We start from the raw sequence: 17,470 nt of genomic DNA, 5'->3' as shown, positions 1-17,470 counted from the left end.
TGTGTGTTTGTGAAGCAACATGTTTTAGTGGTGACAATTATTAAAACTCAATATATAAGTCAACTGAATCATGAAGCAAACAATTGAATTGCTGTATCACAAACTATTAAATCAAGATTTAAAAAGTAATGAAAACTACTCAACCATTTTTCTCAATATTATTATCAAAAATAAAATTTTGCTTAAAATATCTTTAACTCTAATTTTAATGTTTCTAATTGGAGTTTGTTTTATGATGTGCATGGTATCTTAGTAGAGTAAATGTACATATACATGAATCACATTTATGGTTCATGCTTAAAAGTTTTATTGTTAAGATACAATCAGAATAGTTTAGAGATCAGTGATTTAGAGGGTGGTAGGAAAAAAGACAGCAAAGGAGAGGAGTGAGTGACAATTTAAAAGATAGAAGAAAGATGAGGGTACAGTGTTACCGGAAACTGAGGAGAAAATTGTTTTTTAAAAATGATGAGGTGGTTAACAGAGTGATGTGCAGCAGAAAGCGCAGGAACTATGAGGTCTGAGAAAAAGCCATGGGATTTATGACTGATGGTTAGAAAGTTATTGGTGAAAATATTTTCAGTCAAGTGGTAGGAATAGAAACCAGATGCTCTGCAGTAAATACCCATATAATAAGGCAGTGGGAGGAAAGGAAAATGAGCAGGAAGAAAAGATTACTCTTCCTAAAGCTTGGCAGAAAATGAACACGGCAATGGAGAGGCAGAGAGGCAGAGACTGCACTGGGAGTGGGCAGGACAGTGGATTAAGTCAGTCAGTAGGGAAGGGGGAGGGAAAGTGTCACAGGCAAAGCAGGAGGAGGAGGGTGGGACATTTTGTGGGAAAAATGAGAGAGAAGTGCACTCCTAAGAAAAGACAAAGGGAGCTGTGGGAATCGATTTCCTATGGTCACAATCTCAGTGAATTAAGTGATTACATAACTTCCTACGATTGAGGAATGCCAGGTTGCAGTTGTGAGCTAGATCAAAGAGGAAAAGATTTGGAAGATCTTCTATGGATTGCTCACAAGGAACTGAAGCAGAGATCCTCCGATAACAGCACCATTGAGGACCCGATGTCCCCAGGCAGCACCAGTTTATGTCAGAGCCAAATTGGGACAATTACAAAACAATTATTGTTGTTGTTGTTGTTATTATTTTACCATCAGTGAATTAATTTTGACAGCTGAGAAAACAAAGTGATTTTTAGGGATTGGCAAAGAGGGTAAAATGGAAAGTGAGGATCTTATAACCACAGTGAGAAAATTGTTAAGCTGTTTCTAAGGACTCTGAGGGTAGGAAAGCAAGTGAGGCAAAGGAGAGGCTGAAAGGAAGAAAAGAATTGAAGACTGAGAGGAAAGAACAGTGATAAGTGTGAGCACAGAGGGAAGTCTTAGAATCCAAGATCTCAATGGTGGAGAAATTCTGAGGGACAATGAGGTCCAAGTTCTGACTGTACTTACATGAGGCTAAAAAGGAATAGAAAAAAGTGTTCGACTAGATGTAAACACTAAGGGCCTCTGCTATCAAGCTGGTAGAGGGACGACAGAGGACCTGAGATGAACAGAGCGTTATGAGCCCTCTTTGCAGCAGGATCCCAGGGACAATGGAAGGGTCATGCCTGAATGCTGTAGAAAGCTGGAGACGGTGTTGGGTGGTGGTGTCAGACAGTGCTTTATAAAGGGATGGAGAATAGGGTGGGTGTGCAGGAAGCAGGGAGAAGGGCAGCCTTTGTGGGAAAGGGTCTCAAAGGAATGTTGAGGTGAGGTGGGAAGCCGGCCTTCAAGGACAACAGCCTATGTTGGGCGCTTGTTCACAATAGCATGAGCTTTTTAATTTTAGCAACACTTTAGTGGCAAGAATGCCATTTACCATTTCACATAATATGAATGCTTGAAGAAATGGTGAGATGAATCATACTTATTAAAAATTGTTTCTAGCTCAAATAATAATATAGCAATGTTTTCAATCAGATTGCCAAGATGGATACCTTTCAGAGACTCATGTGAAAGGCTGTGTTTTAATACCCAGAAGGTTAAAATTATTTCAAATATAATTTTTAAGGAATGAATTTAGAATACTTCTCCTAGATCCAGAACTGTTATGTGGTACACTGCATTCCCCATCTGCCATCTGCAGCAAGAGTTGCTCTGCTGGACACTTTCCAAATGCTATTCATATGTCCACTGATTCAAAACTAATTTCACCAAAAGCTAATCTAAACAGAAAATGTGTCATATAGTTTATTCTACTGTAATTTCTATTTCTATCATTTAAACTAAGATTAATTTTCCTCCCCTTTGGCCACAGATTACCTCACACGAAGAGTTACAACTTCCCAATTAAAATAGGAGCTATGTAAGTTATAACAAGAACCATGTGAATTAATAATTTTAAGATTTACAGGAGAGCAAAATAAAGTAAAAGAAGAAGATTAATTGATATGCAAAGAGCTATCCCAGTGTTCACAATTCCAACATTGTAAGTAAACCAGTCTTGGTATTTTGAAGGGGATGCACTTGTTACAACATCTTTAAAATAGCAACCCCTTTGCATGCTTGTCCATTACTGGGAGTGACAGCACTAATATCTTTGAGGGCAGCCAGACTGCTCATTTATCTTCTTAAGAATAACAATTCTAGAGATTAGCTGTCTATTCTGACTGCATTTTAAAATAAAAATATATTGGTTAAACATTGGCTCAAGGGTCCATTTCATCTTTGACTAAATTCATAGATTAGAGTAGCAAAAAGAAGATTGAATTGAGCTTGACTAGGGTGTGAAGAGCTTCTCTACCATGAGTACTCTGGAACAAAATTCTTAAATTTGTTTTGATCCAACAAAGTGTGTGATTATATTGAGTTCTTCCTGCATCCAAGAGCTAGAATTTTATTTTTCCCAAGAGGGTTGTCAAATCAACATCAAATAAGGATGGTGAGACTTCTAGATGTTAAATTGTCTAGTTCCCAGTTGCACTAGGAAAAACAGAGGAAGATACAACTGAAATATATGAGTACTGTGAGTCTCTTCCTTTAGCACATAATATGTTCTTGAAACGTGTTTGAATGTAAAGATTTAAAGTCTTAAGAGTAAATGAAGGATTTCTTTCCCAAAGAACATGGTAAGGTCTTTGATATATAATACTTGTTAAGATCTCTAATCATAGTTCCAACAAGGATGTTTTCTCTTGGGTCTTGCCCCAGCAGGTCCGCCAGGTAGAGGAGGTCTTTAAAGAATTGGGATGTTGTCTCTTACCAGGACAACTTAGGAAGCAGACACAGGCATTTTTCTTTCCTATAGGCCAATTGCCTCTTCTCCTACCCAAGGGAATGGGCAGGGCAGATAGAAAACCTCAACTCTTTTAAACGTCTGAACTTCTGGTGGTACTTGGAGCAGGGAGAGGAGAAAGGGATTGTCCCATCTGTCAACTACAGTTGAGCCCAAGAGTGTCTAAATGTCATGCCACATTCATGTACCTGTGACTGTCACTAAGGCTCCCAATCAACTGCCAGCTCATAGCCCAGCCAGGATGGTCCCATCTGAAGAAGGTGTGCATAATCACGAGGTGAAGAGCATTGGCTGAGAAGAGTAAGTGATGCCAGCAAGGAGTCTCACCAGGGAGGGCCACAATCTGAAACTCTAGAAGTGAGAGAGATGAAAATGGGCTTCTGATATAAGGCCTACCAGTCACAGGTCTGGCCAGCCTCTCTGCAAACCACCTGAGACTGCATGGACAGGAACCATGTCAATGACAGCTTGTCTTCGGGCCTGGGTGGAACAAACACAAGAGCATATTCTTTCATTTGGTATAAAGAATACATTCTGTGCAGAAAAGACAGTTTATGAGTATAGATGGATAATTGTATAAAACATCAGATAACCATCTGAAAGAGAGGACTGTTTATATGGATGATCAACGTTAGATGATTTTTCATTTTACATTCTTGCTTGTTTAAACATTTTCTTCAGGAACAAAACCAGACATTTTCTTCCATATAATGCACAATAAAAATATTAGGAGTTTTTTAAACTACTTGATAATCTTATAAATTATTTCTGGTGATTCAACCGTATAACAAACAAAAGAGAAAATACACACATGGCGCGCACACACACATTAGAAAACATTACATAGAGGATTACATGTTCTCATGGAATGATACTTTGATGTGCCCTGCAAACCTGTATTTCTTATGATTCGATTTTAATATTTATTTTAATGCATAGTCTCTGAATTACTATTTTTGTTCTTGATTTAAGCAGATTTAATTCTGAGGGAGAAAGTTAGTTACTGAGAAATTTTCCCCCAAATATCACCTGAGTTTACTTTTCTTGTAAAATAAGAAGTACGCACAGCAGTGGGAAGGAGCAGTTGTTTATAGAAGCAGAAAAGGAGGCAGGGTTTTTAGTCCTTTAGGAGAGGGAGTGATTTTTTACAAAGTATAAAGTGAAGTGCATTATCTGGGATACTTCATGTTGTTTTAAATGTGAGTGATATTTAGTCCCTGGGCCATGACAAGCTCTGTGTGGCTTTTTAAGGAAAAACAAACTTTATCTGCCCTTGGGGAGAAGAGACACAAGTGAATATAATCACGCACTGGGAATCTCAATGGATGGTTTGGAAAACGATGATGTTTACCCAACAACATGGCTCTAGGTATGAGATGAAAGATAGATTTGAAGAAATCTTTTACTTTTTTTTTTTCATGGACATCTTATTTTTTGGTAACGCTTATTTGTTCCTTTCTTTGTTCATGGGAAAAATATTCAGAACCTTGTAATTGAATCATTGCTTTCAGCAGGCACACTAAAAGCAGTATGCCAACTACAAGCCAAGAATAACACGAGAAATAATTTAACAGTTGTTTTATATTAACAGACAGGATCCTAATGACTCATTTCTAACGACAAGTTAAGTGGAAATTGCACAAAATAAACAGGATTTATTTTTGAAGCACAGCTATAGAGTGGTCACAAAGGCCTGATGATGCCAGTTCAAATTTATCTGTCTTCCTCTTTATTCTTTGCACACATTTTATTTTTCTCATTTTCCTCTGTACCTCATTTTCCACATTTCCATCTACAAGTTGAAGGCTTGACATCTTTGAAGCAGTGTCTGACAGAGAGTTTTATTTCTTTCATTATTGTCGGGCCACAGTCTTGTGCCTCAGGAATATGGGGTCACTGTATATATACACTCAGTTCTCAGGATCTCCCTTTCCCTTACATAACCATTCTTTGATTTATAATTTCAGTATATAGTGACTAATCTAACTTGAACCAGAGAAATGAGTTTATTTAAAAGCATAAGACTTGCAATATGTATTTCTATGAATAAAACCAGCTAAAAGGTGTGTGCCTTTCAACTATATAATAAGGATTACTGTTAGGAGTGACTGGATATCACTCTTCACATAGGAACATACGAATTTGTAATGGCCATTGATAAATGAATCAAGAAAAAGTTTGTAAAAGCTTGAGTCTATATTTTATTCAAGCATTTCTCCACTTATTTAATATATAGTTATTTGATACCTACTATATTTAAAGCACTGCAATAAGGACTTAGAACACTGACTAAGACAGACATAGTCCTTATTCCATTTGGTTTATTTTTTTAACCAGAGAAATAGACATTAAACATTAAGTCAGGTGTTATTTCATTGTATTTGTGAAAACTGCTTTGCAATACAAGTATAAGGTGCTCAGAGACTAGAAAACAAACAAAGATGCTGGCTAAAGTCTACATGGTGAGCGAAAACTTGAATGAACTTAAAAAATTTAGTAAAATTAAGGAGGAAGAGTTTGTGATAATGCTCTAGGTAAATGGAATAGCCAAGCCTTAAGTCAGGAAGGGAGAATGGTGGGATTGTAGAACTAGAGGTCATTAGAGTTGGAGTCCAGAGTGCTTGGCATGTTATACAATCTCTGCTTCATCTTATTTCTTAAATCTGGCCCCTCCCCTGAGTCATAAATATATAGATGGTAAATTAAGCCCTGTAATTATGCAAGTTATCTAGGGATGGTTTAAAAAAAAACTAGATCAGTAACAAAACCTTGAGAAACACTTAACAGTCAATGGAAACCAAGAATGAGTGGTCAGAGTGGTAAGAGGGACACCAGAAGCCAGGAAAGGAAGTGACAAGACATGTCAAATGCTGCAGAGAGATAAAAAAGGTCTCGTCTGACATCTAGTTTTAGAACTAGGATGAATGCTGCGTAGAGAAGGCAGGGAAAAGAGCCTAGAGGGCTGGTGGCTGTAGAGAAAGTAGGGGATCTCAGTTCCCATTGAGGTCCAAGAATAGTCCTGGTTGGCGAGGGGGGCAGTCTTGAAGGTAAGAGCTTTGGCTGGAGTGAAAACAAAAAACTTGAAGACAGGAGATCATGTGAGAGGGAAAGACATTTAGCAATTTTGGAAGCGGAAAATATTCTGGTTATGACAGGTTTCAGGTGTGGTTCTGGGAGAGAAGAGCTAAGGTGGAGAAATGAAAAGCTTATTTATAATAAGGAGATCCTGTCAGGGTATTTTAAAAAATGTAATGTTTGTGTAGATGTGAGCATCATCCAGGATCATGGGGCTAGAAGAGAAAACAATAATCCAGTCCTTTTATGAAGGATGGATTGTAACTAGAGATTAGTAGGTAGATGATTCTAACAAGAAGGGAGATGGTGCATAGCCAGATGGCAAAATATCAAAGCAGCAGGGACTTTTTTCCAGAGGTAAGGATGCAGTGGGTAGCACTGTGGGCAAGAGGATCATCCCTGAGGGCATCTGGGTTGTGGAGGAAGAGGCAGCCGTCTTCATTTGCAGGAATGCTGTGCTCAGTGGAGAATGAAACTTTAGGAAGAAAGATACAACGTTCTGAAAGGAAGTTGAGTACATAGTGCAATTTGCAAACCGTGGAGCAAAGTTCTGAAGGCACAATAGAATAATTTGAGACGTAAGAAAAGGGGAAGGGGGCGGAGACAGAGAGGCGGAGGGAGGGAGGGACGGAAGGAGGGACGGAGGGACCTAAAGGACTCCAGCTGGGCAGTGGAGAACAGAGCACTGTGGGAGCTTTATTGTAACAGAAAATTAGTATCTGGGCCTGGTTTGGAGACTCAGAGAACTGGGGGGAAGGCTGACTAAGTAAACAAGCTTGAGAGATTGTGGCAGGTTCAGTAACTTAAGACACATCTACCTCTCTTTACTTAGAGAGCAGGAAACAGGAGCATAGCTGTGATAGTAAAACAGAGAGATTGGAAAACCTGACGGGGCTTGACTATAGGAGCCTCGATGTGGGGGTTTTAATTGTTGAGGTGCTGATATGTCTATAACAGGCACAGTTTGCCAGAGGTTTGCATGAAGAAGCACCAGGCCTTGGTGATGCTTGACTCATTCTAATCAATCAGTCATTTTCTCGGCCTTTCAAACCTTAAGCTTTTAGGTTTCAGGTTTAAGGACTTTACTTAAATTCAACATTTTTCCTTTGAAGTCTGGGATATATTGTAAATACACAATTTACATGGACCTCTTACATTTTCCCTCAATGTCTTAATGTTATCGATTGAATTTGGCATGAAAAAGCGAGAAGCAGAGTCCCTCCTTTAGTGTGGTGTACCCCTCAGTAAGGAGAAAGCAAGATTTAATTCTCAGCTAATAACCTGAAGAGTCATGTATTTCCCAAAACTACCAGGAAAGTGCTTAGATGCTGGTTGAGTCTGCTTCTTTCCAAAGCTATGTAGTAAGATAGGCCTCACAATAAATTTATAAATTCGTAGTGAGTAATGGATGTTTTTGTGGGCTGTGGATGAGTCCAACGTAAACAAGTGTAGTGGTTTAGTTCCAGTTAATACCAACATTCAAACTCTGATGTAAGTTGTCACTGAAAGCGTCACCAGGATCCCATCCTTTGTCATTAGAAAAGAAATTGGAGAATTATTTACAAAGTGATGTACCACACTGTGTTTTAATTCTCTGCTTAAACAATTTAAGAAATTCTGTTTGAACAATTTAGAGCCTGAGACTGTGATATTTATGCTTGTATTCTCACACTGCAGCCTGTATCTGGGATAATACAGATAAATGTTGTTGATGTGCTCATTAGCTATTGCCACACAGTGCTGCCTCCTCACCAGAAAAACTCAGGGGCCTACATCCACAAACATTGATTTAGTTCGTGAGGCTATGGGGTTCAGCTGACCTGAGTTATTTTCAGGTGATCTAGGCTGGGTTTGACCAGATCTGTGGAGTTCCTCCGGCTATGGTTGTCTCAACTTGGATAACTGGGATGACTTGAATCTGTTCTTTGTCCTGGTCAGCATCCAGCAGGCTGGTCTAGGCATGTTCTCATGGCATAGTGGAAGGGTAAGTGAGAAAAACCAATTATGCAAGCATCTTCCAAGTGTCTGTGTGTGTTACATGGGCCAGTATCCTCATATGGTGCAGAATTCATATGGACAAGTCAAAAGTCAGAGTGTGAGGGCACTGAAAAAATTACATGGTCAGGACATGGATACAGAGAAGGGTAAAGAATTGGGGCCAGAACGGTAACCAGCCCACCACACTGAATGACTATATGAACACATGGATCATAGAATGATACGGGGAACACTGAATTAAGGGTCAGGAGACATATCCCCAAGGCTCAGCACTATCTATTCTGTTAATTTGGGTGAATCATTTAATCGTGCTGGACCCTCGCTTTCTTATTGGTCTTTTCCAAGCTTTAAAGCCTTTGATTCAAGCTTTCAGGGAAGCTTTTAATGAATTTAATGCTATAAGCAACCTATAGGAGGAACTTAAGGAAAGTTGTTCATTATGTTATCCTTTGGTGAATTAAAATGGCTATGTGGATTGCCAAAACTAGCTCATTTTGACTTTATGAATCTTTAAGTGTGTTGTAATCACACTCAAACTGAAAAACTCCGAGTCTGAATTTGGGTATAAAACAATGCTGCAAGTTCAATTTCTTGTTTAGGGCTTTAATTTTTGCTCCTATCTGATGATTCTTTTGAAGCATACAGTATACCAGTATACCAAACACTACAGGACAACTCATATGTGATGAGTTTGGGGATCCTGGGGTTTATTGATGTTGTGCCTTAATAATTCATTGTTATGATGAATTATTATTCTTAAATCGACTTGAAGAGCTCTGTCAAGTTTGCGTAATACTGATACCAGTGTGATTAATTTTTAGGCAGATGTTATGATTTGTTTTATATAAAGAATGACAATAATACAGAAGTGAAATCTCTTCATTATACAGTGTATAATCATGCAATATATAAAGAAATGCAGGATTATTTACTATAGGAATAAAAACTGAGTGAAAATGTTCTAAATGAAGAGTACTTTATAAGATCCACAAGAAGAAAGCAATATATACAAATGGCCTTTGGAGATGATTTTCTCTGTCTGAGATGACTTCTTATTCTAGTCCATTAGATTGCCACAAAAATCCCACACCTAGGTTACCAAAATGTATTGATGAAAATATAATTTGTAACTCCCTTTGACATATAGAATGTTCTGTTCCAGATATAAGAAATAACTTGCCATATGATAAATGTTCACCCTTGTCATATCTCTGGGAAGCATTTATTTTGGACTGATAATTTACTTGTAAAATCAATCACTTCTGGCCGGTCTCATTTCAGAGTCTCCATGTAGATATATCCAAGAAAGTGCACACCAATCAAGCTGGCCAGGATTTAAAAGTACCAGTTGGTTGTCAAAATGCTTTGGCAGATCCGGAGAAAGAGAGAAGCAAGAGTGGAACAACTGTAGTAGATGGCACCGATGGAACCACAGGTCATTAGCCACATGATACTGGTTTCAACCACCTACGTGACAAATGCACAATATACAAATTCTTACTACTGTTTTGTCTAGAATATATAATTCAAAGTGACTGTCTGACCTGCAGATCTCATTGGAATATAGTTGTGTGTGTTTTTTCCCAATTCCCGCTTTTGCATTTTTTAAAATTTATCTTTATTGTTAAAAGTATTAGAAATGTCTTATTTTTCCCCCATTGATCCCCGCATGCCCACCCCAGCTTTCACTTACTACTAGTTTTGTCTGGAATATATAATTCAGTCAAAGTGACTGTCTGACCTGCAGATCTCATTGGAATATAGTTTTAAGTGCAGCATAGTATTAAGCACAGTATTAGAAATGTCTTATTTTTCCCCCATTGATCCCCGCATGCCCACCCCAGCTTTCACTTACTACTAGTTTTGTCTGGAATATATAATTCAGTCAAAGTGACTGTCTGACCTGCAGATCTCATTGGAATATAGTTTTAAGTGCAGCATAGTATTAAGCACACACAAATGAGAGGTCTCTTCATTGTTTTTTATTAGATTTTTCTCACTTGTGGTTTTCATGGCCAAGGCAGTACTTTATTTTAAGACAGCTTATATTATTATGACAATGATATTTTTAATTCTTTTGCTAGAATTAACAAGAAGGATTAATGGCTTGAGAAGAGGTTAACAGAATTGAGATGTTTCAGTTTAAAGAAGTGCCAGATAAGTAATCTAATGCAGACTTGAATTATGATAGCTTAGTTTACAGAGAAGGTGCTCTGATATTTTTCATCTCTACTGAAAGCAAAACAGGAGCAAATGGACTTGTGGAAAAGTTGATAGCATTCAATTAAGCCACCCAGACTAACTTCCATATTGTGGAAATCTGAGATGAGTTAGCAAGGGAATTACTTTAGACACACCAAAGCAGCTCAATATCTATTACACTTCATCTTTGAAACTTTACATTTCAGTTTGTAAGAAAAATGAAACTGTAATTATTCTTAAGCATATGGTTTGTTTCTTCCCCCTCCTTATCTGGTTTTATAGCGAGCACTCTTTCTTCCTCCAAGGGCATGTAAAAGTCAAAATATTAGATATGAAGTCTCTGAAGTGCTTCTGCTGAAACACTGTCTGTACAATCCGTGTTCTTTCATGTGGTTAGCTTGCTGGCTTCTGACACTCCTATAAAAATATCCCATAGAGCTTTTCTTATTACCTTTTCATTGACTCTCTTCGAGTGATAAAAATGAAATTCTGTAAAGGGCTTTGAAAACCATGCATATTGCAATTCCTCCAAGTTTCAAATATGAACCAAGTGTGACTATAAAAGAAACAGATGCTGCAGTGAAAATTGCTGCAGTACGTTGAGTCTCAAGTCATTATTAACTTATTGGAAACTATTTTTTCCTAAGATTATGGATCCTAAAAAGGAACCAGATAACACAATTCCTGAGATCAAAGCTTTTGTTTCAGTTGTAGGAAAGCTTGTTATCTGACCTGTCGCTGGGCGTGCGTCTCCTGGGACTGGTGCGTGGTGGCCCCAGCCTCGCACCCCGACTGAACAGTGCAGAGCATGTCGCAGACCAGGGCGGCACTGCCTCGAACACACTGCCTGCAGGCGATGGCTTGAGGAAAAAGAGGCCCTTGAACTGAAGCACAGGTTCTAGGCAGGACTTCCTAACTTCATTCAAGAGAGCAAAATGAAATCTTACTTAGGTTAGGTAATTTGAACATGCTTTTTCCCCCCAGAAATTATTTAGTATGCTCACCTGAACAGTAGCTTCATTTGCTTTCCCATTTGTAATTACAATAAATTACAGAGTCTGTCTCCATTGTGAACTAGAGTTGTATGACAATTCCATATGTACAAACGCAAAAGTTAAGTAAAGCAGAAATATAATTCTTCAAATTTCATTTATCTCATGTAATAGAGTATTTGTTTCTTTATTTAAAATAGATGGACTCATTGGCTCTCTACTGAACATTTACCAGACTCAGAATAGGTAGCTCATCTCTGAATTTTCAGTCACCACCTTGGAGTTCAGATGGGCAAATGATACCCATTCTGAGCTTTCCTCCCCTCTTTTTAATACTTAGACATAAGTCAGTCATTTTCTAAACTCTCTTTGGGTGAGACTGGCAGTTTTAGAGTCTTTGTACATGTTACAAAAAACCCGCCTTATTAAGACATGGTTGCTGCTTCTGTGGTTTTGCTCCATCTGGACACCCAGGTCTTATTCTCTCAGTTAGATGAAGTGAAACCACTTTGTGCACATAATAATTACACTAAAGGGAATTCTTTTTTTTGGAGTTGAATATGAACACCTGGAAGTTTCACTGTGAATGCACAGTTGTTAACGAGAGTTTACACTGTTGCAGCCAGGAGTACAGTAACTATACATACCTCGGTCAGCCCTGTCTCCCTGTCACTAGGACACGGGTGGAAATGACTCACCAGATCTCATGGATGACCTTCTGTGGGTCCTTCACTCACTCTGGTTGCTTGGTGATGCCCACGTTTTATTTTAGGAACACTGTTATTAAGTCTGCAGGTGGTTTTGTTCATAAATTACTAAGAGAACAGTTCTCCGAAAGTAGGATGATTAAGTGGTTAACCTTTGGAGTCTGAACTCAGACTGCTGGGATTAAATCTTGTATGTCCCAGTCGCTAGCTGTGTACCACGAGCAATTTGTTAATGTCTCTATCTCTTTATTTGTAAAATTGGGTTAATAATAGTGCTACACTTTAGGCTCTTTCAAAAACTACATTAGAGAAAATAGGTTAAAGTTGGTATAGTATGTAATAAACTCCAATTGAATCATAGATTTTATAATTAACTTCAGCATCTTTATGAGTTGATTGCTAAGGAAAACTTTGCTTCCTGATGGTATGTTGACCACTTCACGTGGCTCTTTAAGTCTTTGAGTTTCTGTCTGTACTTTTTCTCCTTTGAGAACTGTATTTTCTTGGAAATTTTATAGCCTCTCTGAATCCTATGGACATGGGAGGTGATTAGAAATCTTCTTTTGGAGATGAGTCACTGATTCTTCTGTGTCCAAGAAACACTGTAATTGTGCAGATACAAGGAAGCCCTGAAACTCCCTAACGGACCCTTTTCCCACTTTACCTCTGCAGCAGGGAGAGCACAGGGCTTCACTCGTGCTATTCTTAGTAGGTGACTTGTGTTAAATGCAAATGTTTGCTTTAAGCAATTTGTTGCATGCCAGTTCCCAGGGTAAACTTGGCCTGTGAAAGTTTATTGGGAAGGGCTCTCACGAACAACACATAAGGCAGAGGAACAAAAGCAGGTCTGGGCAGAAGGAGGAGTTACAATATAGTGAAGTCACAATAGAGACCTCAGTGGTCCCACTGGGAACTCTGGAGCTGGCATGGCTCTTCAGAGTTGTGCTGTGTTGGGGTGAAGGGGCCAGGCTTTCATAGCCCCTGCATCAGCCAGTCATTGGGTACAGATAGCAAGGAGAAAGGGGCATGGTGGTGAGCAAGGTGGCTTCCTTCGCCCAGGGCAGTCATCTGGTATCATCTAGCTGTGATGAGGATGTGATGATTATGTAGGTCACTCACTAATTGCGGGGCTTGCTTCTGGTGATCTGACTGGCTAAACAGGAGGCTGTTTCCTCCAACCCCCTCCTTGTGTGTCTCTCTAGAAATTGCCATCTTTGCCAGAAAGGATAATCTCTTAAAATATACCAGTTTGGTTTTGCCTTACATAAATGTTCTCTACTGAACACATTTTATAGTCTCCTAATCTACATCCTCTAATGAAATTTCCTTTCTTTTGAAGCTTCAAGTATGTTCTTCTAATTGTTCCTACGTCTTTGAGCTAAACCCAGGACTCATCCTCCGTAAGTTAGACTTGTCAAGTAGTGAGAAAATAAAAGTGTTGATTCTATGGCCTCTTCTGATATCACAGGGTGATGCAACTGTAGCTCATTTCTAAGTAAGACTCACATGGAAATGATCCCCACACTTATTGTGGTAAATTAAACAGATGAGAGGAAAGAAGCTCCATGGAAAAACTCCTTACCCAGGTCAAAGTGGGAGCTAGAAATAAAGAATGGATCTCTAGTAAAATAAAGAAGTCTTCATATTGAGTTTTAAGTTAATCTTAATATTAAACTTCAGATTTCACTTCTATGATGGGAAACAAAACATAAGGCAGTTCTGTATCAGGGTTATTTTGAGAATTAGACAAACTGAGGGTTCTGTATTAAAGACTTCGACTGAGTGTCTGAATGTAGGCTATAAAGAGGTAGGCACTTTAGATATCATAGAATATATAGTCTTGTCTCTCAATTTTAATAAAGAAACACTTCAGCAATTAGTGTCATTCTGAGTAGTGTGTAATTTTAAGCACAATAATTATTTACTCTAAAGGCCAGGAAACCTGTTATTTAAAATACTGGATCATTTCAAACTGCTAATGCAAAAATCTCGTGTATTTTTTACCCTTCCATTTAACATCAGTGCAGTGTTTTCACAATATAAACAAAATAATGGCACCAGTAGAATTCCCCTTACATTTCCAGGGAATACTATCTCAGTTTGGAACTACTGACAGCCTGAAGTAAAATGTTACAAGATTGCTCTTCATTTTATAGCAACCTATTTCCCTCTTCTCAGAAGGTTTAAATGTTTGAGAACATGTTGGAAGGAGAACCCTCAGTCATTTCATTCTTTGAACAATCCTGACATATCATTTCCTCTTAGGCAGCTGTGTGAGTACTGACAGCCTTGCCCCTCGTCTCCCCTAGAGATTAATTTATTTCCTGCAGTGCTTGCTCTTCATGGAAAATCTGACTCCTCAGCCTTCACCAATGGGAGTTCTGATCAGCAGAATGTTAATTATAAAAGCAAAACCATATAGCATATTGAAAGGGAAAAAACAGTTCTCCAGGCAAAGCAAACTTTGTCTTCTTTTGTCTTGTCTGTTCTGTCTGCTCTCACTGCCTTCTCTCCTCAGTGCGGGGCTGGGCAGGACATTAACCGTTGGGGAAGCAATCTGTAGATGGTGGGGAGTAGAGGAAATGTGCAGCTTTGCAGCCAGGCAGACCCAAGACTGAACTGTCACATTTCCTTGTGATTTCACTTCCTGATCTGTAAAATGATAGAAATATTTGCCTCACATGAAAGTGTATAATAAGACTGGCACAGAGTAGACACTAAAAAATTACCATTATGACACAGCTCAATCAACCACCTTTATTTAGCACTTACTGCATATTAATTGCTGTGGCATAATATTAGCTGTGTATCATGTTAGTTTATGAAGGAACCTGTTAGAGACTTGAAGAAATGTGTCTTTCAGCTCTTAGGAGTTGGGAGTGTTAGACTAAGACAGATTACTTAGATAGACTGTTTGAAACCTTGTCTTCATCTTCTTGCTCTTCTCATCACCACTTTTATAGCTTTCATAATGCTTGCTAAGGAACATATTATTTTTTTCAAGACTAAATTGTTTTTTAAAATCCCAAAACTCTTTGCTAATAGTTTTAGATCTATTAGAACTTGAAACTGCCTTTGAGTTTATTCTTTAAAATTATTTTCTCTAAAATAAAAATGGTCAGTTTTTCATTGATTTAGTCTCAGAAATAAAACTTTTGTGAATTAAATCTTGATACAAAGAAAAGCAATAGCATGACAGTAAAGTAGAGATAAGGTTGAAAAATACTAGATAAAGAAACAAAATCAATTACCCTAAAGCCAGAAAGATCCACTGTTTCAGTAACATGACTGTGGTTAATAAGTAGTTCATTTAAGTGAATTAACTTTCTACTTATTTTCCCCATGTTATTTTATGATTTGAGGGTATCACTAGAAAAAAAGAATAACTGAAGCATTGGATGATAAAGTAAAATTAAAAAGAGATGTCATGGTGCAAACCCGTAACAGCTGAGACCTAATGTAGGCTGCTACAAGCAGAGATGAGCTGTGTGTGATCTGCAGCTTACGGATGGGCAGCATTCTTTCATATGAAAATATATTTTTCATAAGATCAGTGACAGTATCTCAACTTGGGTAGAACAGTGGACTGGATATGTATGATGACCTCTGTTTTTGACTTTTATGGAGTCAAGTACAAATCATTGAATTGATCCTTTTTAATGATAAATGCATTTTTTAAAGTATGAAAGTTACTACTAAATAATAAGTTTTTGAGCCTCCCCTGGAACCTTTATTTTCCTAATGAATAATATTTAATCTTATTATTTTTAATTTTCTTTCTCCTTTCTTCTCACCATTTTTTGAGTATTATGCAAAAATCTTTATTTACTTTTCTAAACCAAATCTGGTTTTTATTTTATTCAAGAAGATCATCTTTATTCTGATCCATGAACTAAGGAAAACAGATGACAGTAACTTTCAAATTTTACTTTAATGTTTTTCGAAGTTCTTAAACATAAAAAAAGTCACTTATGAACATGTTAAAAGTACTTATTCTTGGGATCTGCTCTCTAGAACGAGGTTAGCAAACTCTGGCAGTTGGTCCAATCTGTCCAATTGCCTGCTTTTGTACAGCCCACAAAATAAGAATTTTAAAAAATATATTTAATGGTTAGAAAAAAATAAAAAGTATTTTTTCTAATAAAATTGTTAGCCAGTGTTAGGTATTTTTAATTTATCTTTATTGTTGAAAGTATTACAGCTGTCCCCTTTTTTTCTGCCATTGACCCCCTCCTCCCCACTCCTGCCCTCTCCCCAGGCCTTTGCCTCACTATTGTCTGTGTCCATGGGTTATGCATATTTTTGATATGTGAAAACCACATGTAATTCAAATGTCTGTATGAAGTTTTATTGGAACACAGCCATACTCATCATTTACATATTGTCTGTGGCTGTTTCATGCCCATGCTCTATCAGCAGAGTTCAGTAGCTTTGACGGAGGCCAGATGCAAAGCCTAAAATATTTACTACTTGGCCCTTTAGAGTAAAAGTTTGCTAACCTCTGTTCTAGGGAGTCTGATTCGGAAGTTGTCAGGGAGGAACAAGAATCTATTGCAACATGTTTCTTGGGCGATTATGGTGCAGGGGTCTCCGGACCACACTTTTAAAAATAATGCAGAAGACGTGTGAACAACCTTTCTTTTCTTCTCATTCATCACACCCACTACTTCAACAAGTCCTATTGACTTTATTTTCAAACAATATCTAGAATAGAAGCATTTTTTTAGCACGATCACTGTAATCAACCTAGTGCAAGTCATCGTTTCTCATCTGGTTTTTTGAATTGGCTTCCTAACTAGTCTATCTGCTCCTGCCCTTTCCTCATACTCTCCATTCTCAACACAACAGCCACAGTAATTGTGTTAAAACCTTAGTCAGATCATGGAACTCTTTTCCTCACAATCCTCCAGTGGTCACTCTACTTCATCTTCTTCCTCATGACTGTAGCTACGTTGGCCTCCTAACTGTTCCTTAGAAGTTCTAGGGGTGCTCCATCCTCAAGGCTAACACAGGCTGTTTCTCTGTCATAATCTTCTCTCCAGAAATCTACATAACTTTCAGCTTTGCCTCTTTTAGGTCTTTCCATAGCCATTACCTTCTTTATGATACCTCCTGTAACCACCTTATTTGAATTTGTAATCTTCCTAACTGGAACTGCTATCTCCCTTATGCCATTTAACACTTCTTTATTTTGATTATGAGTCACCTTTCC

The 17,470-nt window shown here is 38.0% G+C and overlaps 1 protein-coding gene across 1 annotated transcript in view; it reads left to right on the top strand.

The window, feature by feature from the left end:
• The window catches only part of THEMIS (thymocyte selection associated), a 120,536-nt gene that overhangs the window by 98,444 nt on the left and 4,622 nt on the right, over positions 1 to 17,470 (top strand). The window contains exon 5 of the mRNA XM_016204897.2: positions 9,639 to 9,792. Coding sequence (XP_016060383.2) covers positions 9,639 to 9,792 — 154 coding nt within the window. The remainder of the gene's footprint in view (positions 1 to 9,638; positions 9,793 to 17,470) is intronic.

The sequence above is a fragment of the Miniopterus natalensis genome, chromosome 5, assembly GCF_054644295.1.
Source record: "Miniopterus natalensis isolate mMinNat1 chromosome 5, mMinNat1.hap1, whole genome shotgun sequence".
Lineage (NCBI taxonomy): Eukaryota > Metazoa > Chordata > Mammalia > Chiroptera > Miniopteridae > Miniopterus > Miniopterus natalensis.
Note: the sequence above shows the minus strand (reverse complement) of the source record. Positions and strands in the feature narration are given on the sequence as shown.